Source organism: Sturnira hondurensis, unplaced genomic scaffold (assembly GCF_014824575.4).
Source record: "Sturnira hondurensis isolate 20B ecotype Veracruz unplaced genomic scaffold, ASM1482457v3 Scaffold0010600, whole genome shotgun sequence".
Taxonomy (NCBI): domain Eukaryota; kingdom Metazoa; phylum Chordata; class Mammalia; order Chiroptera; family Phyllostomidae; genus Sturnira; species Sturnira hondurensis.
In genome coordinates, this window is record NW_028083231.1 from 115,846 (window position 1) to 137,731 (window position 21,886).

The 21,886-nt window shown below is 58.2% G+C and overlaps 1 protein-coding gene across 1 annotated transcript; it reads right to left on the reverse strand.

Moving 5' to 3' along the window:
• Positions 1–4,585: 4,585 nt before the first annotated feature.
• Positions 4,586–19,538, reverse strand: BGN (biglycan). The gene is made up of 8 exons (XM_037059240.1): positions 19,398–19,538; positions 9,324–9,575; positions 8,878–8,990; positions 8,125–8,338; positions 7,592–7,702; positions 7,336–7,429; positions 7,111–7,249; positions 4,586–5,795 (listed from the first exon to the last, which is right to left on the reverse strand). The coding sequence occupies exons 2-8, from the start codon at positions 9,571–9,573 to the stop codon at positions 5,598–5,600; spliced, it is 1,119 nt and encodes a 372-aa protein (XP_036915135.1). The 5' UTR covers positions 9,574–9,575; positions 19,398–19,538; the 3' UTR covers positions 4,586–5,597.
• Between the last annotated feature and the right edge of the window lie 2,348 nt (positions 19,539–21,886).

Genomic DNA, 21,886 nt, shown 5'->3' on the forward strand with positions numbered 1-21,886 from the left:
GGGAGCCGGCTGCCTCGGTGAGGAAGTTACATGCCGCCCCTCTCTTCCTGTGCTCCCTCTCATTGGGAAGGAAAGAAAGTTTGAGCAGGGATCAGCCACCAATGCCCCTGTTCCTCTTTCCCTCAGCCTGAGGACACTTCTCAGGTCTAGCCCAGGTAAGAGTTGGCTATGCCACAGGCCGCTGTGATGAGGCCCACTGAAGCCAAGGTCAGCTGGCTAAGAAACAAGGCATGTGGCTTTCAGGAGCACTGAAAGGACAGTCACAGAATGTCATCGAAGTCCTCAGTCCCTAGCAAACAGAAATCTCCAAGCAGCTAATGGACCAGCAGAGGGGATGGTCCCCTTTTTGAGGTTGCATTCAGTCAGTCCCCAGGTCTGGGAGTGAGGGAGCCTCTGGGGTGTCACCGATGTCCCTTGCTCACTGGCCAGCCCCTCATGACTTCTCCATCTGTACAGAAGTGGGTGGGGAGAGCTTCTCTAGAAAGTTCTTCCTTAGGCAAAGCCCTGTCTTCTGCCCTGGAGATGCTTCTGGAGCTACCCCAGGGAGGCCCATCGTTGGAGCTGGGGGTGTGGCAGGGAAAGGTGCTTCGCCTAGTGGCCCAGACCTCCCTGCTTCCCCACACCCTCCCCCATCCCTTTCTTCCTGTCCCATTCCTGTCCCCACTGTGTTCTTTCCCCCTCCTGCCCCTCACTTGTACATTGTCAACAGCTGCCAGTCCACTGCCCCCCCCCCCTGCCCCTCTCTGGCACTCTCAGCCTAAGAAACAAAGCCAAGAACAAGAAACCTGCTCTCAGCCTGTGGCCCCTCACATGCTCTGAAAACGGAGCCCCCCTCTCCCTTTTCCTGCTGGCTCATCACCCTCTCTCATCTCCTGCCTCCAGCCCTTTTCAGCCCTTGCCCTCTTCTCCCACTCCCCGAATACTTTCTTTCCTAGGTCCTTGGGCCACCCCGCTGCCTATCACCAGGCCTCTCCTCTCTGTGGGCCTGCAGCTGCCACCCCCCCCCCCTTTCCTGGTTTCCCTCCTGCCAATTTTGGTGTGGCTTTCACGGCCTCCTCTAGGGACAGCAATTCCTCGGCCAAGCCCGGCCGTGGAAGAACCTCTGGAGGGGCCCCAGGGCCCCTCTCTTCTTTGTGAGGCCTCCTTCACAGACCTCACCCGTCAAGACCGTGGGGGCCTGCAGCCCGGTGGCAAGACTGAATGCCCCTGGAGAGGTGTGCAGGTCCTAACCCCTGGAATGAGACCGGAACCTCCTTTGGAAATAGGGCCTTTGCAGGTGTGATTAACATAAGGATCTTGAAATGGAGCGATCATCCCGAATTATCTGGGCAGGACCTAAATACAGCAAGTATCCTTATGAAAGGGAGGCAGGAGGAAACTTGACACACACACACAGAGAGCAGGAGGTCGTGTGAAGAGGGAGGGGAAGACTGGAGTGATGCAGCCACAAGTCCAGGGACACCTGGAATGGCCAGAAGCTGGGAGAGGTAGGAAAGACCCTTCCCTAGTGTCTTCAGAGGGAGCCCTGGTAACACCTTGATTTTGGACTTGTGGCCTTCAGAACCATGAGATAATCAGTGTCTGTTCAAAGTCACCAGCTTACAGTCCTTTGATACGGCCACCCCAAGAAAGTCATAGCAGCCTGGACCTCCCTTCAGGCCTCCCAGATGCGGAGCCTCAGTAGAGTCTACGCCAGAGATTCTGGAAAGCCAGGGTGTCTCTCCCAACAGCTCGGGGATGGCTACCAGGAGGTGGTCCTTTGAGCACAATTCTCTCTTGCCAGAGTGGCTCAGTCCTCCGGACACTCCGGCCCTGCCCCGGCAGCCCGTGTGCATCAAGTGCTGGAGCCCCTCAGTGACTGAGTGCCACCTCTGGCCATGGTGCTTTGCCCCACGTGTCCACAGTTGAGCCCAAGACTAGAGTCTGGAGCCCACAGGGGCAGGGCCTAGAGACCACAGGAGGACTAGCAGTGGAAGAACAGTGTCCATCTCAAGAGCTCAGAGCAGCCCCTCCACTGCCCTTCAGGCTTTTCAAGGAGGGGTTGTCCCTCTGAGGTGCCCTGCCCCCATTCCTGCCCATAGCTTGGGGACACCTGGCCAGCCGCCCCTCCGACAAGCCCCGACTCGTCTAAACCTAAGCCGTGGATTCGGCTTAGTCTCCAGCTGGGCCCTGCCACATCCAGAAGGCACCTGACCAGTAATAAGTACTCGGAAATGTCCCGCACCCCAAGCCTCATGTCATTCAGAGTCGGTTCCTTGGTGGCCTCTCCTTTCACGGGATTGCCCTCCCTAAGGGAGCTGTTCCCATGACTTTCATTGCCCCGAGTGTGTGTGCAGGAGCACGTGCATGTGTGCTGGCTCCAGCTTGCCCTCTGGCTCAGACCCTTCCTTGGAGCTGCACCCGAATGCCCACAACCTCTCAGCCCTCAGGGTGCATTCCTCCAGGGGCCTCAGACCATGAGGGCATCACACACCCACCCGCCCACTTCCTTCCTCTCACCCCGTGAACAATCTCTCGCCAAGTCCGGGGGCTCCTACTCAACCCAACAGGCTGGAACCTGCCCCTTTTCCCATCTGTCCTGCACTTTCTAACTGGGCCTCCCTAAGCCCACCTGTTCACCTACAGCTCAGCGTGCTCATCCCAGCCCTCTGCAGCTCTGCCGTTCTGGAGTTCCCATGACTGCAGCTGGGCCCTGAGCTCCGCTAGGAGGAAGTCGTGCAGGTCATGAAGTGAACGTGAAAGTGTACGTGGGAGCTGTTGGCTGGCAGGGGTAACCTTGATGTTGCTGTGGGTTTTTTTTAAGCCCAAGCAATCTCAACTTTTGTTTGCATATTCCCCTTCTTCTTATTATTATCATAATTCATCTAATAGTTTGCAACACACTTGATAGCAGAGTAAGGCTGAGTAATTAGTCTGACCAACTGCTCTGGGTGTGGAACCCTCCCCTCCAACCACAAGCCCTTTTGGGGTGAGCCCTTTTGGGGTGTTCACCTCCCTGGGCTCCTGTTTGAGGGCCCAAGCATTCCTCTGGGCGCCTCACAGTCTCTGGTCTGGGCAAAGTATAGGTTCTGCTTTCAGGACACTGTCCCTTACTGTGAAGGGTGACTTACCAGGCTTATCGGACACCTTCCTTGGGGTCCAGCCAGAGGGGTCTCCTCTGCACCTAACAGTGTTATCACTCTTGTCCCACTAGCTTATTGTGTCACCTGTGTTCCTAGTGAGAGGGAGGCAGAGAGGAAAGAAATGGCAGGAAGGCTGGGAGGCATGGAGGGAGAGAAGACAGAGACCCTCGGGGGGGAGGGGCTGTGTCGGCCCTGCACTGCACGATCCGGTGCCCCGCACCCTCCCACAGAGAAACAGCCTGCGGGCTCCAAGTTTCCGACTCTGTCAGGCCCCAGTGCTAAGGTGCTGACTGCCCCTCCTCCTGGCCAGTGAGGGGACTTGACCGAGGCCCTGACTCCTGGCCCTTGGCCAGTGCCCTTGCCCTGAGCCTGCCCAGCTCAGCAGAGATTGCCGGGCTGTGGAGCACATGGCCCAGAATAGTGCTATGATGCCGACGGGTGACATTCTATCGCTGGGCCACCACAGTGAGGGGTGCCTCCCATCCCCAAAAGGAGGAACCTGGGGACACTGGGTACCCCAGTGCCAGGCCAGGTGGGCGGACAGGTGGCTGTGGGCTCGTAGGCAGCGTGCTATTTCTCTGGGCTCCTTTTCTCTTGGGCTGCCACTGCCATTGGGCCCTGCCTGCTCCATTCATTTTCTTGAGCAGGTTGTGGCTGCCCAGGGAAGACCTGGCTCCCACCCCTGGAAGTGAAGCACCTCATGTAGGACCAAAGGAGAGTAGCCAGATTCTAGCTCACTGCCACCTCAGCCCTCTGGGCATGCCATCTGAGGGGGCATTGCTCTGGGGACTGCCCCCCATACTGCCCTCTCCAGGGCAGACCTGTGTGTCTAGTGAGCAGGATTTCCAGGCTGTGCTCTGGATCCTCTCTTGGGAGCTGGCCACCAGCACACTGAAACCTGGGCTGGGCTCTGTTGGCATACAGTGTATCCTTGCAGGGTGGAGCTTGTGTCGGGAACCCAGGCCAGGTCAGCACAGATGGGCACACAGCACACAGCACACAGCACGCTGCCCTGGCCGGGAGTGTGCCTCCTGGTGCTGACACAGAAATGCATCAAGAGGGGCAGTCAGTAGGTCCCCTAGGATTTCCTGGCTTCGCTGGAAGGGGGACCTAGCCTAGTGCTCTGCAAATGCTCTGCTCTGAGAGGGCAGAGGCTACCTTGGTGGGTCTGCTTCAGGAACCTAGTCTAAGGAAAGCTGGGGCGACAGAAGTGCCCGGAAGGGAGGGGAAAGGGCCAGGCCGGGGCCTTTCACCTGGTTGCCTGGGTCTCCTTGCACAGTCTCATACCCAGGGGTTCCCAGGATCTCCACCTGATCACAGGGAAAACAGCAAAGAGGAAGAAGCCCCAGGCTTGGAGAGGGCACAGAGATGAAGAGCCTGGGAGCTGGCCAGAGGTAGCCCCTTTGTGGCTCTCTTTTCTCCTCGGTCCCCAGTGCCACCCCAAGAACGGTGACACACAGAGCCATATTGCACAGTGCTTCTTTAATTGAAAGACAACAACCGACCTCAGAAGCAGCCCCTCCTCAAGCTGGGTGTGATTGCTCGAAACTCTGCACCAAGGGCTGAAAGCAAGGTGGGGGGAGACCTAGCCATTAAGGGGAAGGGGGGACCATGAAAATCATATTTGGGACTTCAGTGGGATGCTGGGCCCCTCCTGGGGGCCTGACTTCCAGGGTCTTGACTAGAGTGTGTGCGGGGTGCAGCACCTCCACCTGCCTCCTCCAGGACCATCTGAGCTTGGGGGAGAGGCCTGGGCAGAGTAGGCAGCGGTGGGGGGGCAACTGCCTCCTCACCCGCTGGCTGGCTTGCCTGGGTAGGGGCTGGGCAGAGGCCTCTCATTGCAGACACCAGATCCAGCAGAAGGACGTTAAGAGAGAAGAGGGAGGACAAGAAAGGGAGATAGAGAGAGAGGGACAGGACTGGCTTAGGAGCCAGTAGAGCAAGGAGGCTTGGATGGTTGGGCTGTGAACTTGCATAAAGATGGGGGATCATTCGAGACCAAGGGTAGCAGACCAGGTCAATGAGGGCCAGAAGCTGCAAGTTCATGTGGTGGAGGAATGTGCACCAGCCAGGTGCACTGGGTTCGATAGGATCTGCGGTCTCCATCCCTGCTCGTCTCCTTCTGCCCCCAGACCTGGGGACTGCTTTTCTTGTACTGGGGCTTCAGAAAATTTGGTTTCAGGGCGAAATGGCAAAACATTTGGCAGGGGTGCCTCTGAGTGGCTATGATGATGGAGAGGGGCAGCTCTGAAGCTAAGGGGACATGTGATGAGGTCTGGGCCTTGTGCCCCACCTGGACACTTGGGAGCCAGGGCAAAGGTGTGGGGGGCAGAGAGTGGGGGTTGGGGATAAAGGGTGGGGCTGGGTTGGGTGCAGCTGGACACTGGCTTCGCTCCCTTTCTCTGCCACCCCCTCAGGATGTTCCCTGTGCTTCCCAGAGACCTGGCCCAGGCCACCACAAGGCTGTTGCTGCCTCTACTTTTTGTAGTTGCCAAATTGGATGGCCAGGCGGTCAGTCACACAGCGGAAGGTGGCCGGCTGCACCTCCCAGTAAGGCACAGGATTGTTGAAGAGGCTGATGCCGTTGTAGTAGGCCCGCTTGACCCCGAAGCCTATGGGGCAGAAGTCGTTGACGCCCACCTTGGTGATATTGTTGGTGTGTAGGTAGACAACCTGCGACAGAGGGGCATGGCCTAGTTTCAGTGCCAATGGCCCAGGCGCCTCAACCACCTTTCCCAAGTCTGGCCTGGTGGCCATGGGGACATCACTTCATTGCATTGCATTCCAAACAGCCCTTTGAGGGCCCAGATGTAGTTCTCCCACCGGGAGGAACAAACCATGGCTTGAGTATGGTGGTCAGGCGGGTGTGTGATCAGGGCTCAGGTGGGTGAGTGGTGGGTGGGAGGTGAGGGACACATGAGGGTCAGGGGATGGGGTGGGTTGTCCATGCAGGAAAGATGGCACCTTGGGCTCACAGAGGGCCCCTGGCCTTCCTTCTGGGTTCGCCAAACTCCTGGCCAGCCCACCTCAGCCTCTCATTCCAGGAGCCCGGGGGCATGAGAGGAGAAAGAACCTTCAGGTTGATTTCCTTTTCCTCCCAGTCCTCAGGGGCACTTGCCCTCTATCAGCCTCCCCCAACTCCCGAAGCCCTTCTGTAGGGGAGGGGCAGAACGAACAGGAGGGTGAGTGGGCGAGAAGCCCAGTGATGGGAGGAGAGGCTGATCTGCAACAGCGCCCTCTAGAGGCTGAGAGGAACTGGCCACTAGAGGGCACACTCAGATCGGCATTGCCAGCGATGCTGTTGCAGCTGGGCTGCCCCGCTCACAGGGCTCCGTTGGACTCGCCTCTGCCTGGGTACCTTGTGGGGAAAGCGGGTCTCCTGGCACTTGTGAATGGGGCTGAGGAAGAGACTGGGAACCAGGGAAGGGCTGGGCGAAGCCAAGTTTGCCAGTGTGACTGGAAACCAAGCCAAGAAAGGGCCCCTTGAGACAACAACAGGCAAGACCCTGCACACCCCTTCCCCCATCAGCCCACCTCTTGCCCTGGGCTGTCCCTGTCTTGGCACATATTTATTTGTACATCCCCGTGCCCTCAATGTTCCCCGACCGCCTCTGAGGCCTTGCCCTCTTGGGAGACCTTCAGTTCCAGCATCACCAGGCCACCTCCTACTCATCCCTTACAACTGCTCTCTACCCCTGCCCCACCCTCCTTGCTGTCCTACTCTCCTCCTCCTCTTCCTCAGCATAGACCATTGGCCCTGAAGGAGAGGTCCCCCTAGCTGCTCCTTTCCAGGTGAGGAGGCAGAGGTGGAGTAATCCGCCAGACCACGCGGCTGCCACTTGCACAGGGAGTTCTCGTTCTGCTCTCTACCTGGGACCTACACCAGGAGGGGCAGGGGGCCAAGGAACTGCCCTGGGGACATGGGCTGTGCCCCTCCCCCAGTCTTCAAGAACTTGGTACTGGGATTGCCCCCACCCTCAGCTTTCACCTGGAGTAGCTTGAGATCCGGAAGGCCAGCAGGCACCTTGGACAGCTTGTTATTGTCCAAGTGCAGCTCCCTCAGGGTGGGCAGAAAACTCAGGCTTCCATTCTCAATCATGCGGATCTGGTTGTGGCCCAGGCCCAGCCTGCAAAGGGATGGAGGAGATGTTCTGAGAGGCCAGAGGAGAAAAGGACTGTGGGGCCGGTCACCCGCCTCAGCCCCCCAACCCACCTGTACAGTTTGGAGTAGCGGAGCAGATCCTCCAGCTCAATAGCCTGAATTTTGTTGTGGTCCAGATGGAGTTCATTCAGGGTCTCAGGCAGGTCTGCCGGGGCAGGGTGGGGTGGTGGTGGGAAAGGGCACTTTGAGATGAATACAGGAGTGTGTGGCTGGTGCTGTGAGGGGGGCGGGGTGGTGGAGAGGGGGCCGCCAAAGGCTCTGGACCCCCAGCTTTGCCCACCAAGGGAAGAAAGGGTGGTTTTCCTACCTTTGGGGATGCCGGTGAGCTTGGCCTCAGAGATGCGAAGATAGTTGAGCTTCAGGCCATCAAAGGCTCCAGGTTCAAAGCCACTGTTTTCCAGGGGATTCCCACCCATCTCTAGGAGAGAGGCCGCCTCAGCCCCAGGGCCAGAGCAGAACTGCTGCCCAAACACCCCAGGGTCTGTTGGCTTCCTGACTTGGGCTGGCCTAACAGACCTTGCTAATTCCCTGCTCTCCTTTCTCCTGCTGAAAGCAGCCACTGTTCAAGACCACTAGCCCCCAAGGGGTCCTGGCATCGGCCTCGTGGGGCAGGTGGTACAAGGGAGAGCCCATGGCAGGCCCTGGCCAGCTGTCTGGTGGCACTGGCCCTTTTCCTTCCCTTTCTGTGTGGATTCTCTTCACCTTGGTTTGGTGGCTCTAGGACATGCCCCCTAGACAAGGCTCCAGAACATTCTGTGAGACCCATGAAGAGGTCCCTCTCCCTGACCCTCCCTGCCAGCCACCAGAGTGAGGACTGTCCCCGGCCAGGACCACACTCACCAATGCAGTTCATGTTGCGCAGCCCACTGAACACACCCTTGGGCACCTTTCGGATGCGGTTGTCATGGATGCGGAGCTCCACCAGGCAGCTAGGCAGGTTGGGAGGGATCTCCACCAGGTGGTTCTTGGAGATATAGAGCTTCTGCAGCTTCCGCAGAGGGCTGAAAGCCTTCTCGTGTATCTTCGAGATCTTGTTGTTCACCAGGACAAGAGCCTGTGGGGTGGGCGTTGGAGGTGGAGGCACTGGCTCCCCAGCCCACCCTGCCCTCTCCTCTCTCACTCCTCTGCCCACCTGAGCTGGAGATTATTGGGACTTCACAGCTGGGCCTCAGAGAGATCCATCTGCTCATGGGCACGTTGCAGAGCTGGGAGCTAGCACTCAGGCCTGGCGATGCCACTACTGCCTAGCGCAGCTCAGCGCTTTTCTGAGCCTCAGTTTCCCCACTTGCACCCTGGCTATGATGCAATATATTTTTGGGAAAAACCAATCAAATAAAAAACATTTCCAGCTGAAAAGGGAACTAAGTGATCACGAGTGATCTTGTCCTGCACTTTTGTTGCCGACACCCACACATGTGACCCTGACCCTTGGCACTCCCTCAATGACCACTTCCAGACTTCTCTCAGGACTCCATGGGCCCCCGTCCCCTCTCACACTCTACTAGTGTGTGCACACACCCATCTGGACCCGACCCCCCAGCTGCAGACCATCCGTGTCTTCTCAGCCCCTCAAAAGGGCCAGGGCAGGCTTACGTAGAGGTGCTGGAGGCCTTTGAAGTCATCCTTGCGGAGCTCGGTGATGTCGTTGTTTTGCAGGTCCAGCAATGTGGTGTCAGGTGAAATCTCCTTGGGCACAGCCTTCAGACCTGGGGGCACCACCATCACCAATGTGTGAGCCCAGGCCACAACCCCGGAGAGGCTCAGAGTACGGGGACACAGACAAACAGACACGCACGCAGGGACTCCCCCACAGCCAGGCACACCGAGGCTCTTCTCACTCCCCATTCATTTGCAGCCAGACAACTGGACACCTTCCCATACGGAGGTCAGGATCCCCAAGCCTGCTCAGGGCCACCCCATCCCTGCTCCCATCCTTCCATGTCCATACCACAGGACAGACATGTGTGTCCCCTTGATAGGAGCACTTAGACTGCGCCTGTGCCTCCACACACCCCTCCCACCACAGCCCCAGGACTGACCCAGGTCAGAGCACTGAACAACCCGCAGGTGGCAGTGGCAGCCGAAAGGACACATGGCGCTGAAGGTGGGCGGGGAGGAGTCCAGGTCGGGGACTCCTGAGGTCGTGTCCGCACCCGAAGCTTCCTCATCATTGAGCATGGGCAGCCCATCGTCCAGGGTGAAGTCCCAGAAGCCCTTCTGTTCAAAGGGCAGGGCCTGGCTCAGGGCCAGCAGGGGCGCAAGGAGCCAGAGGGGCCACATGGTAGGCATACCTAGAAGGCCAGGGTGAGGAGGGGCCATCAGGAGGGCCTACCCAGTACACACATCCATCCTCTCATCCCTTTCCTGGCCATCTTCCCAACACCAGGAACTGAGGTTCTTCCTGGGTTAGCACCATGTCCCCCATCCATCACTGGGGCTGGAGTGGCAGAGACGGGAAGTGTGGGCAGCCAGGAGGTACCTGGCAGGATAGGGGCGCCTCTTCCTGCTCCCCTGTGCTCCCAGGCAGGACCTGACTTCAGTGGGATATGCAGTGTCTTCCCATTATGGAGTCTGCAGCACCCCCCCCCCCCACATGCGCACACCGCACTGAGTCAGCTGGCAGCTGCCTGGGGGGTCAGTGAGGCAAGTGGAGGAGGCAGAGAAAGAAACCCAATTATTTGCCCTCCACATGCTTTGAAGATACCGCTGTGGTCTGGGCCAATCCCACATGTTCAAGGCAACGTGGGCAGTCAGGGTTGAGTTAGGGGATTATGAGTCGCTTCCTTTCCTGCCTGAGCCCCCCACCTTGCAGCACACCCACATTTTTCTAAGAAAGTCAAGAGGCCAAGGTACCAGGCTGGTCACGCTCCGCAGACCTGGGTTAGTTCCAGAGGCAAAATGGAGAAAGAGAGGGGAGTCCTCCAAAGCCATGAGAGAAATCACAGAGGTGGAGAGGGCACAGCCCCCCATTCACTTCCCCACTGCTTCCTGGGACCCTGGCTTCCTCCCTTGGCCCACAAGTCTTTCCCTGGCTGGGCCCCGGGGCTCCCACCTTCCTTTTGCCAACGTCCATCCTTCTGGAGAGCTGGCTGCTCCCCCTCAGGGGAGCGGCCTCCCCTCAAAGTGGCGAGCAGGGTCAGGCTTGTCTGGAGGCCCCCCAAGCTGGGCAGCAAGGTGGAGGTGGGGGGAAAACTCTCTGTCTGAGCCTGCCCCTGGCACCCACATCAGCCTGCCCCCTTCCTCCTCCAGCAGAGGCTGCCCCCCAGCCAGAGGCTCCTCTGGCCAAAAGCTCCACACAGGGAAGAGCCAGAGCCAGTGCCTCTCCCATCACCCCCCACCTACGAGGATTTCCAGGGAAAATCCCAGCCTCGTTTTTTCCTATCTGTTAAACGGGAATGAGTGCGCACCCTGTTTGTCTCATAGGGTTTGGGGCAGGGGGCAGGAGGCTGCCCTGGGTGCATCTCTGGGCAGGGAGTCCAGCTGATTGCCAGGGCCTCCTGCAGATCCAAACTGGTCTCACCCCAGGGAGGCCCTCACTTGGGGTCCATCTTGTCCAGGGGAGGGGTTGTTTGGGATATCGGTGGGGCTAGGTGAGCCCCCTGAACCTGACTGCTAGCTTCAGAGGTGGAAGGGAGACTCTGAGGGAGGAGGGCTCTGCCCACTGTAGGCCAGCACTTTTGGAGCAGCTTGGCCCTGCCTGCTGCTTTCCTAGGTGGGCCCCACCGAGGTACAGAGGGGCTGGCTACCGGGTGGGGCCTGAGGCCTCCTCCACGTCTGTGCACATAGCTCTGCCCCTCAGATTCTCATTCATCCCCGTCCTGCTGTCCCCTCCTGCACTCCTCCTGAAGCCACCCCCACCAAGAAGTCACATGGCCGGCTTTGGCTCCCTCCATCACTGAGGACAGAGCTGCTGGTGGGGATGGCAGGAGGAGCCCAGGAGCTGCCGAGCGAGCCTCAGAGCACCCCCAGTGGGTCCCAACAGCCCTCCTGAGCCATGGCCCCCAGTGACAGGTTCAGAGAAGCTGCCTGCCTATCCCAGGTCACAGGGAAGTGAGGGTCCCCCACACTAAGGCAGCATCCAGCTTCCCTGGCTTCTTTGATCACATCACAGGTTCTACCAGCCCCAGGCTGGCCATGCAGACATCAGGGGGCCCCCAGAGGGCCTTGGCACAAGGTAGGGAGAAGGCCTGGGGTTTGCCTACCTGGACAGCGGGTCCCTCCTTCTTTCCTCAAGTTTGCAACTCTCAGGACAGAGCACCGTAGGCCTAGGCCTCCCGTGCCTGTTGCCGCTGCACAGGGCTCTTGCCCAGATGCCACTGGATGCCCAGGGCTGGGAGGAGGAGGAGCAGTGGGCGAGAACAGGAAGGGGAGAATGAAGGTAGGAGAGCAAGATGGAATAGAAAAAAAGGGAGGAGACTGCTCCCCGCTTTGTCTGGCACCCCTGCCAAAGCCGCTACCTCACAGAAGGGATGAGTCAGGGCTGGAATGCCCAGAAGGAACCTTGGAATTCTCTGGGATCTACAGTCCACCTGAACAGGTAGGGGTCGGGTATGGTGGCCTGGCCAGGCCCAGGAGAGACTCTGGGGAGAGGTGGGTGCAGACAGGTCCTGGGCAGCCTGCTGGAGCTGGAGAGGGCTGGGGATCTCCACAGAGAACATCTGCCTTGATGTCTGGCTCCTCCACTAGGGCAGAGGATGGACAGGCTCTGGGAAGGCCAACCAGGTGGTCTCGCGGGACTTGCTCTAGGGGGATGGGCCAGCTCAAAGCAACCATGTCTGATGGCTGCAGCGCAGACTCACTCTGAGGGGAAGGGAGGCTGAGGGCTTGGAGGCCCTATACCAGGGCCTCGTGACAGAGGCAGAGGACAAGGTTTGGCTGGTTCTCCCCGGTTCCTGGCTGGGCCCAGGCAACGGGGAGGCTGGCGGGGTAGGGGCTGGGCGGGCTTCCCAGCACAGCCCTCATTTCCCCTTGAGGAACTGGCACAAGACTCAGCCAGAACTATGCAGGGGGAGGGGGCTAGCTGGATGAGGAGCCAGCAAAAGGCAGTAAGAGACCCCCGCAGAGCCAGAAAGAGCTAGGAAGGGGCCTCAAGGGGATGCAGGAAGGCTTCCCTGCATCTAGCACAATTGCTATCTCCATTTCATGGAAGAGAAAACTGAGGCCTAGAAAGAGAAACAGATTTCCCCCCATCACAGTCAGCCTCAGACGGGGTCCAACTGCAGGCCCTGAGCTTTCAGACCTCAGCCTTGCCTCTGAGCGGTGTGGGGGCGATGGGGTCTCCGGGTGGCTGGCTGGCTCAGCGTGGACCGTGCAGGCAGCCTGGGGGGAGGAGTTTGAGGCTGGTGATGATCAGGGTGGGGGACTGTCCAGCTGTAGACAAGCACAGCTGCCCTAGTTTAAGCATGGCCCTACCTTCTCCCCGCTGCCTCGCACGGACCCCCACCTTTCAGGAACACACACATGTCGGAGGCAGGAAGGCCACAGCCCAGGAAGTGGGAGCTCCTCATGGACAGATAATGGGAGACCCACAGCAAGTCACCCCGATGCCACCTCCCCATACTACCTGAGCCTTTGGGCTTCAGTTTCCCTTCATTGGCCTCCCCAGGCATGTCCCCAACGACCTTAGGGAGGGCCTCAACCCCATCAAAGTGTGATCTGAGCTCCCTGGACCCCCACCTCCTCAGAGCAAAGGAAAGAAGCTGGAATGGCCGTGAGGCCTCAGGCCTGGCGCCCACAGGTGTGGATGAGAGAAGAGGCTGGGCTTCCTGGAGCCTGAGCCTCCGACCCAAAAGGGCCCTTCTTGTCTGGCCCTCTGAAAGTCAGAGCAGTCCTCCAAGAAGGATTGCTCCAGGACACAGCCAAACAAGACACACTGGCAGCCTCTGAGAACATGGAGGGGCCATGCCAGGCATTCAGGCCAGGCCAAGGGTGGCGGGAGCAGGACTTGAGGTCTGGCATGGCCTGGGAGCTTGCCGGCAGATGTGTGGCTCACAACTGCCAAGTTGCAGACGCCAGGCGCTGTCCCTGGGCCTCAGCCTGAGGTGTCTGGCCCCACTGAGCCGCTCGACCTGAGCTCTGACACTCGTGCCACCTTCCACTCAGCCCTGTCAGGTCCCTGGGACTGAAGTGGGGGGGGGGGGTAGGGTGAGAGAGACAGGCGACTCAGGGGCCCTCTGCCCCCAGCTCTTTTCACCAGACCCTCCTGGCCCAGCTTCAATCAGCAGGCCAGAGGCAGGGGTGCCGCCTGGGCTGACTCTCCTCGGCTGCTCCCTACTGCCTTCTCAGGCCTGAGCCCACTGGCCCCCTGAAAGCTCTACTTTGCACTTGGATGTCAACCAGAGAGAGGGGACATGCAACACCCATGGGTCTGCTAAAGTCCACATATGTGTGTGGGAGGAGTGATTGTGTGAAGGGCTGGTAGCTGGAGTGAGGAGGGTTTGGACCTTAGAGCCTACCCTGTCTGTGTCTGCACCCAGGCTACCCTGAAGCCACCAGCATTGCCTCAGCATGCCCTCCAGAGGGGCTACAAGGAGGGTCAGATGCTCAAGTGTGTCTTTTGTGGCCCTGCCACTGAGGTGACTGGGCAGAGCTGGGTCTTCAGGGACAGACTCAACTTGGACATGGGTATCAGAGGCTGTAGGGAGCCAGCAATGGGCTGGTACCAGGAAGGTGGTGAGGCAGCCGGTGCTGGCCAAGCCAGACTTCCCTCCCTACAATATGCAGAAGAGCCATCCATGCCTGCCCCCACACTGCCAGGAAACCTCTGGAATGTGTGAGGGTCGAACTGCTGGCTTTCTCTCACGCTAGGGGTTGGGCAGCAGATGACCTGGGTCAGCTTGGGGTTCTGAATTCCTGGTCCTTGTGTACCTAAGCTGTGCGCCTTTCTTCATCCTCCCACTCAATGAAGAAACCTTGAACTCTTCACCATGTTCTACAATCTTTGAGGAAGAGGGACGATGCTATCACCTCCCAGGGTGGGACAGGGAACTCAAATGATTTTCCAATGACCATAAGAAGGAAGCACAAGGGTTTGCCCAAAACTCTTGCCCAAGGCCACATGTTGAGGAAATGGTGGAGCTGGGACTCCGCCATCTGTCTGTCTACTGTCCATGTGTCTGGCCCCACCCTCTGCCGTTGATCGCAGACTTTGCTGCAAAGCCCCAAAGCCACAAGATCCTACACTTACTGAGCTAGACCAGCCCCTGGGGTCCCTGGAAAAGAGTCCTTGGCAGCTTCCTAACCCCAGCTGGGAAGTGAGGCTGTTGGAAAGCACAGCCCTGATCTGTGGGTCTTGTGCCCCCATGAATCCTTTGGGAACATCGCACCTTTCTCTGGCTGCCACCATCAATAGCTCCCCACGGCCCGAGGGGCCTACCCCTTTCACTGATGGGTCTGGTGGCACTGTTTTGACTCAAGTATATCCACCAGGCCAGCTCTGCCTCCATCTGCAAGGAAGTCACTTGTAAAGGCCACCATCCTGGCAGGCCAGGGAAGTTTCCCGGTGCATTTTAGGTCCCTACAGGTGCCAGACCCCCCCCAGGGCTATGTTCTCAGCCTGGCTACCAGAGCCTGGGGCCCTGCCTGCCTCATTTCCTTATTAAGCCAGGCCAAGGCAAGGGAGCTTGGCTTGGTTCCCAGGGCAGGAGAGTTGCCAGGCACCCTGGAGGGAGGCGCTGTAGCCCCTTTCTTTCCTGGGCCCAGGGTTTACTGCACCCCCTTTCTTGCCTCAGGTCCCAGCTCTCTTCCAGGGGCTCTGGCTGGGATGGGATTCAGCCCTTGGTAGCTAGCCTAGAGGCTACAGGACCTGTTCACCTTCAGCTTCTTCTAGGGCTCCCAAGCTACAGGCAGCTTTGTAGCTGGGCAGTCTCTAAGGCCCAGGGGACCATAATGGAGGTTGAGCTGGGACTTGGACTTCAGAGAGTATCAAAGTCACACTCTCCTCTGCCTCCAGGACTTCCCCTGTCTCCAGGGAGAGGGCTGCCGGAGCCAGCCTCTCTCTGCCTTCTGCCCTTCTCCTTCAAACCCGTCTTCTCTTCCCCAAATCTTCGATCTTGCAGCCGCCAGGTCTCTGACTGCTGTATCCCGTTTGGCCATCTGACCTCCCAGAAGCAGTGGGTGGGGGTGAAGCAAGGGTGAGTTCAGAGTTACACGGAGTCTGGGATCCCTCTTAGCCCACCTCCCCCTAAACCTGAGAGATATGTCACCACAGGGAGGGGGGCAGATGCGAGTCATCTGAGTCCCTACACCTTCATTGGGCTCACGAATGTCAGTGTGGCTGACAATGTCAGTGCTGTGCTGCAGGCTGAGAGTTGAGCTGAGCAATATCTAGAAGAGCTGAGGCTGGTGGGCTTGGGGCTAGCAGGCGCCCTCCATGGCCATTCTAGGAGCTACCCCTACCTGGAGCCGAGAGGATGGGAGTGGAGAAGCTAAACAGGGTAGGGCTGGGGTGGCTTCTAGAAGCCTGGAGTCCCAGTGGGGAGTGCTCTGGGACTCGGGACTCTTGGGCTGTGTGCTGTAAGTGGAGGACGGGCCTCTACCCCAGTACCTCCCATTTGGAAGGTGGGGAGCTGAGCTGGAATGGTGGAGGAGGGCCTAGTCATGGGGCTGGCCAGTTACTCTCAGTGGGCCTCAGGCCTGGCCAGGTCTGAGTAGACATGTCCCCATTCCCCTGGCATAGCCCCCTCTAAATTGGGATTTACAGAAAGGGTTCTTTCTGTGGGTGGCCCAATGTGTGAGTAGAAAAGGAGAGGAAGGGAGCGGGTAGAGCTAGCAGGGTTGGGGTCTGCCTGCCTTCAGAGGAAGCAGGGGTTTATTCTACCACAAGACTCACTGCAGGGCACTCTGGAGAGCCACTGTCACCTCCCAGCCCCTCGATTTTTCCCCTTCCCACCAGCAGGGCCAGTAGGTGTGGGGTAGAGTAGCTTGGGGCAGAGACCAAGCTCCTCCACTCTGGGAGCCTGGTCAGGAGGAGTAGGGTGAAGTGTTGGTGGGTCCGGGAAGACCTCTTCAACAATCAGGATGTACAAGGATGGTGAGGGGCCCTGGGTGTGCCACCTGCAGGGCCAGCAGCTCCGTGGCCCAGTCGCTGGGGCTTCAGAGACCAGGGTGTTGGTGGGAGAGAGGGGAAGCCCCCTTGGAAAGCCTTACTTGCTTTTCACGTGAACCCTCACGTTCAGGCTCATTACAACTCCCTCCTCTGGGGACTTGATACTGGAGTTGGAAGGGACACTATGGTCTTGAGTAACTGCAGTATCTTGCTGAAGAAAGGAAACTCTGCCCCTGGCTGGTGTGGCTCAGTGGATTGAGTGCCGGCCTGAGAATCACAGGGTCTCCGGTTCGATTCCCAGTCGGGGCACATTCCTGAGTTGTGGGCCAGGTCCCTGGTGGGGGACACATGCCAGAGGCAACCACACATGGATGTTTCTCTTCCTCTTTCCCTCCCCTCCCCTCTCTAAAATAAATAAATAAAATCTTTAAAAAATACATTTTTTAATAAAACGAAAGGAAACACTGTCTTACAAATACCTGCTTTCCTCCTATCCTTCCCTGTTCATGCTCTTCCAATGGGCCAGGGCTACCTGTGGGACAGGGGAGAAATCTGGGCCGATGCTCGGAGATCACCCAGGATAATGGTCAGAAGGTTGGCACCCCTACTCTCTGGATCCCTAAAATGGGCTCACACGGAACTGCCACCGGACCCACTGGCAAAGGCCCAGACTCCCCATCTACTAAATGGGGACCCTGGTCTCTGCTTCAGGGCAGGCAGAGCAAAGAGCAGTGGATGGTCAGTGCCCACTGGAACCTGGGTCCTTGGGGCTTGAAGGTGGACCAGTGAGCAGGCAGGCCAGGGCAACCACTCAGCAGCTGGCTGGCTATGGAAGCCCTCTCTGCTCCCTGGCTCCCGGCCTCTGTTCCTGCTGCCTGGCCCCCGCAACTTGGCGGCAGCTCTGCGCCTTCCTTTTAATGCACCCGCATAGACCTGCCCTCACAGGCTCACCCATGCTGGCCACGGTAGCCAGACACAGGCAAGAGCCACATGAAGGTGCCCCCACCCCAGCACCAGCTCACCCAGGGTGCAGATGGCACAGGCAGCAGCATGTTTCCAGAACACACTTGCCTGCACAAATGTAGTCTCGTGCATGTATTCTCACTCTGCATGAACTTGCACTCCTGGATATGGATTCCCAAGAACCTTTTTTTTTTTTTTTTGCAGGGGTTGGCACTGAGGGAGGCCGGAGCATCTCTGGCTTGTCTTAGCCCCAATCAAGCCCTCGGGGTGGTGAGCTGGCAGGCCAGGGAGGGGTGAGGGCACTGAGGCAGGAGCCTCCTGGGGACAGATGGGACTGGCTGAATCTGCAACCTGAGTGACCCTTCCGAAGATGGTTCAAGAACAATGAATCTCCCTGGCTTGACTGAGTTCTGCCCCACTTGGTGCCACCCACTGCCCTGCCCTGGGGGATACTGGGCCTCCTGCTCTGCTCAGCAGCCCTCACTAATCAGTGCCCAGACCCCAATCCAGTCTATGGTGCGGCAAGGAGGGGGTACTCCCATCCCCCAGCCTTCTAGGGCACTCGAGGGCACACCCAGAGAGCTCTCTTTCCCCTCTTCCTCTCCTGAGTCTCTGGACAGGCCCCTCTACATGCCAGCCATCTTGGGAGCTTGCAGGAAAGACAGTGGTCCATGGCCTTGCTACCTCTCACTTCTATCATCTCCCACTAGAGTTGACCACAGGCTATTGTCATCAACATTCCAATAGCTTTGATGATTCCCTGGGTGGTATGGGGTCAATATAGCTCAAATTTGTCTGTTAGAACCCCTGGGTCCTGACTTTACCTCTGCCCTTGAATGGCTGTGCAATTGTGAGCAGGTTCCTGCCCCTCTCGGGCCCTTAGTTGCCCCCTCTGTGCAATGGGTGGGAATGGTGGGGATGGGGCAACCAGGAGCCACTCCTCCCTACCCAAAGGGTCCTGGGGGCAACATTGCAGCTATACTTTGCTTGAGACCTGGGGCTCTCTCTCCTTTCAAAAGATGCCCCGGGCACCAGTGTCTGGGCTGCCTTTGGGGGACAGGGCATCTAGTCAGGGAGCTATTGAAGTTCACCCATCCTTAAATGCACCCCTCCTGGAATGATGGTGTCCCAGGTTGGAAGTGGCTCTGTGGCCTAACATCTACCCAGTGTCCCCAGAAACCTTACGGGGCCCCAAGCCAGGCCTGCCCAGGGTAGCATGGCATAGTTGCCTGAGTTTCTTTCTGCCCCATGCTGATTCTGAGTCCCATTCCAATGGGGTTCTGGGGAGATGGGGCTGAGCCACCCAGGCAGCCCCGCTCGGGGTGCTTGAGGCCAGGGCTCCGTGGACCCACCCATCACCCAGAAGGAGACAGAGGCAGAGCATTAGCCCATGGGTAAGCGAGGAATATCTGGGCAGGGTGCCTCGGGCGTGCCTAGAGAACCAAGTCTCTGAGCCCCTGCCAAGGACTGGTCCTAGACAATGGGGACGGCTTCTTGGCCAGAGCTCAGGCAGAGGCCCAGAGGTCCTCCCGACCTGGGTCAGGCCAAAAACCCTGAGTGAGTAGGCTTGCCTGCCGCAGTAGAATGTAGAGAGAGAGAGGCTGGTGGGAGTGCAGGGTGCACCCAGGGCCTTGCAGCAAAGGGAGAGGGCTATTGGTGGAGCTGGGGTGCCTGCCAGCCACCCAGCCATGCCTTGGTGATGTCCTGGGGCAGTAGCCTAGGGGAACAACCCCAAGATGGAGCAGAGAAAACAGACATGGAGCTGAGCTGAGCGAAATCAAAGGGGAGAAGAGAAGGCACTTGGAAGAGGGATGGGAATAGAAGCAGAAACCGAACAAGGACCAACGGTGCCACAGGGTGGCGACGATGGGGCGTGAACCAACAGCTTACAGCACTGCCCTGGGAACCCGCACTGGGGGCAGGAGAGGGCGGGAAGGGGGCAGCAGGGACAAAGATAAGGACATGGAGGGGTGACATGGGGGCAGCAGGGTCAGGGTCTGGGACTTCTTAAGAATGGTGAGGGGGCAACAGAGTCAGGGATGAGACATCAAGGGCAGCTGAAGGCTAGCGTGGGGTGTGGGGACAGTGAGTGTGGGTGTCCTACCTGGGAAAGGGAAGCGCTGGGTGCAGGCTGGTTAGTTGGCAGGCTTGGGTGTCGGACAGTCCTTGCGTCTGTCTTGTCTGTCTGTTGGGCCGCCTAGAGCAGCTGCTCACTCCTGGGCAGTTAGTGGAGAGAGGGAGACAGAGGCGGTGGGAGGGAGGCTAAAGGCTGGGCGGGCCGGCCGACGGGGGAGGGGGCGGGGAGGGAGGAAAGGAGGGAGGGGGCTGGTGGGGCTGGGAAGGGAAGGAGAGAGAGAGGGAGGGAGGAAGGGAAGGAGGGGGGCAGGCTTCTCAGCCCCCCTGGCAGCTTCAAAGGGAGCAATTTTCTTGTAGACGGCTGGGCTAGCTGCACCCACTCACGGCTCCTGCTCACACACCCACCTCCAGCACCCCCTCTTCCTGCCCCAAGCACACAGTGAGGGGGCACACACTCCCACTCACACGAGGACCCCTAGCTTCCCTGGGCAGGACCACTAAGAGCCTCAGAGAGTCAAACTTTCTACTGCCCAGATGGGGACACTGAGGCCCAGAGGGAGGCGGGAACTGGCTTTCTGGCAGTGAGCTGAGCAGAGGAAGGCAAGAGGGCAGAAATGAAAGAGCATTGAGAGGGAGGCGGCCTCTGGTTGCTAATCCAGTGAGTGGCCTTGGAATTCTGTCCTGAGCCCGCCCAGAACCTGTGCCAGCCTAGGACTGAACAAGGAGGTGGTTCTCTGGGATCAGGGAGGCAACCATTGCAGATTTCTGGAAAAACTTGATCCATCTAGGCTCCTGGGAACCCTGGAAATGCCCCCCACCCCACACTCCAGAGTTCCTTTTCTCCTAAAAAAGAGCAACTGGTCCTCTCTGTGTGAACTCAGGATCCGAGGATGGGAGTCAGCTGGGAGTGGCAGGGGGGCCACACAAGTTCTAGGGATCCTCCCCGGGTTGCCTGCCCTGGAGCTCAGAGGAGCCGAGCGGGAAAGCTGATTCAGAGAGAAGGAGCCTAGCAGTCATCCTTTTGCTCAATCTGTGATGGTCCCCTAGGATATGATAACTGCTCTGTGGGTGGGCATTTCCTTAGGGCTTGAGCTCTGTGCTGGCCACTTACTAACTGGGCTAGCCAGCCAAGAATCCCAGGAAGAGGCTGTCATTGACACCCACGGAATCACTGGAAGCTTGGCCACTTCCTGAGGGCTCATGCGAGCCCAGCTCCACCTGCATCTAGAGTATAAGGCCTCCCTGTTCAGTGGGATCCCATTCTTCTCCTGACTCATGTACCCAGCATGCAGTGGGGCCAGGCTAGAGCCAGCCTCTGTCACAAGCTGACACTGCATGGAGGGAGACTCCCGCAGGAGCAGCTCCCAGGAGACAAAGGTGAGGGTTTAGAGGGAGTGGGAAACGGAAGTAAGGAGTGACGCTGAGGTATGCACAGGAGACTTGGAGGCTGAGAGGGGAAGACACTAAGGCAGGTGAATAAGACAGGACAAAACTCGGCCAAGATTGAAAGAGAAAAGTGCATGTAGAGAGGAAAAGCTGAGCAGGCAGAGGCCAAGGGGAGGCCAAGGAAAAGCTGGTCCAATGGATGGAGAACAGGGATGAGGTCTGGGGGTTCTGCCCATCTGGTCAGCTGTTATTTAGTTATTCAGTGCTCAGACCAGGGCCCGCATACAGGTGGGATTTAGAAGGTTCGGCCTGGAGATGTGGCTGGACCCAGACCCCCTTCCTTGTACCAGCCACATCTCCAGGCAGACCCCCTTCCAGGTGCCTTGTACCTGAACCTTGTTCAGGGGTCCCAACTGGGACTTGGAATACATGGTGTCCTGACCAAGCTGTGGTGCCTGCTGCAAGAAGCCTCTAGGCTGGGTCACAGAGGAGGGTGACATGTGGAAAGAAGGCTCCGGGCTGAGAGCTGAGGCTCGTTCTTATTTTTGTGGGCAAGGCTTTTGCAAAAGTTTGAGACCAGGAGACTAGAGAGAACACATGCCCTTTTGGACAACGCCAGTCAGTTTGTCTGCTTGTTTGCGTGTGTTTTTCACTGTTTATTGAAGATATATTCCAACATGTCTGGCAGTAAAAAGACTAATATTGTGAGGCTTGTGTAGGGGAGGCTTCAGCATCCCCAGTCATGGAGTTTAGGAGGAGCAGGGTCCAAAACCCGTAGAAAACATTGTGCTGCATGAAAGAAGCCTGTCACAAAAGACCACCAATTACATGATTCCCCATGACATGTTCAGAATGTGCACATCTATAGGGACAGAAAGTACGTGAGTGGTCTCTGAGGGCCAGGGGAATGGAGGGGTGAGAGCTAAAAGGCATGAGTTTTCTTTTCTTTGTTGGTTAAAGATTTATTTATTTATCTTTAGAGAGAGGGGAAGGGAAGGAGAAAGAGAAGGTTAAAGATTTATTTATTTATCTTTAGAGAGAGGGGAAGGGAAGGAGAGAAACATCGATGTGTGGCTACCTCCCATACACCCCTCACTGGGGATCCAGCTGAAAACCCAGGCGTGCACTCTG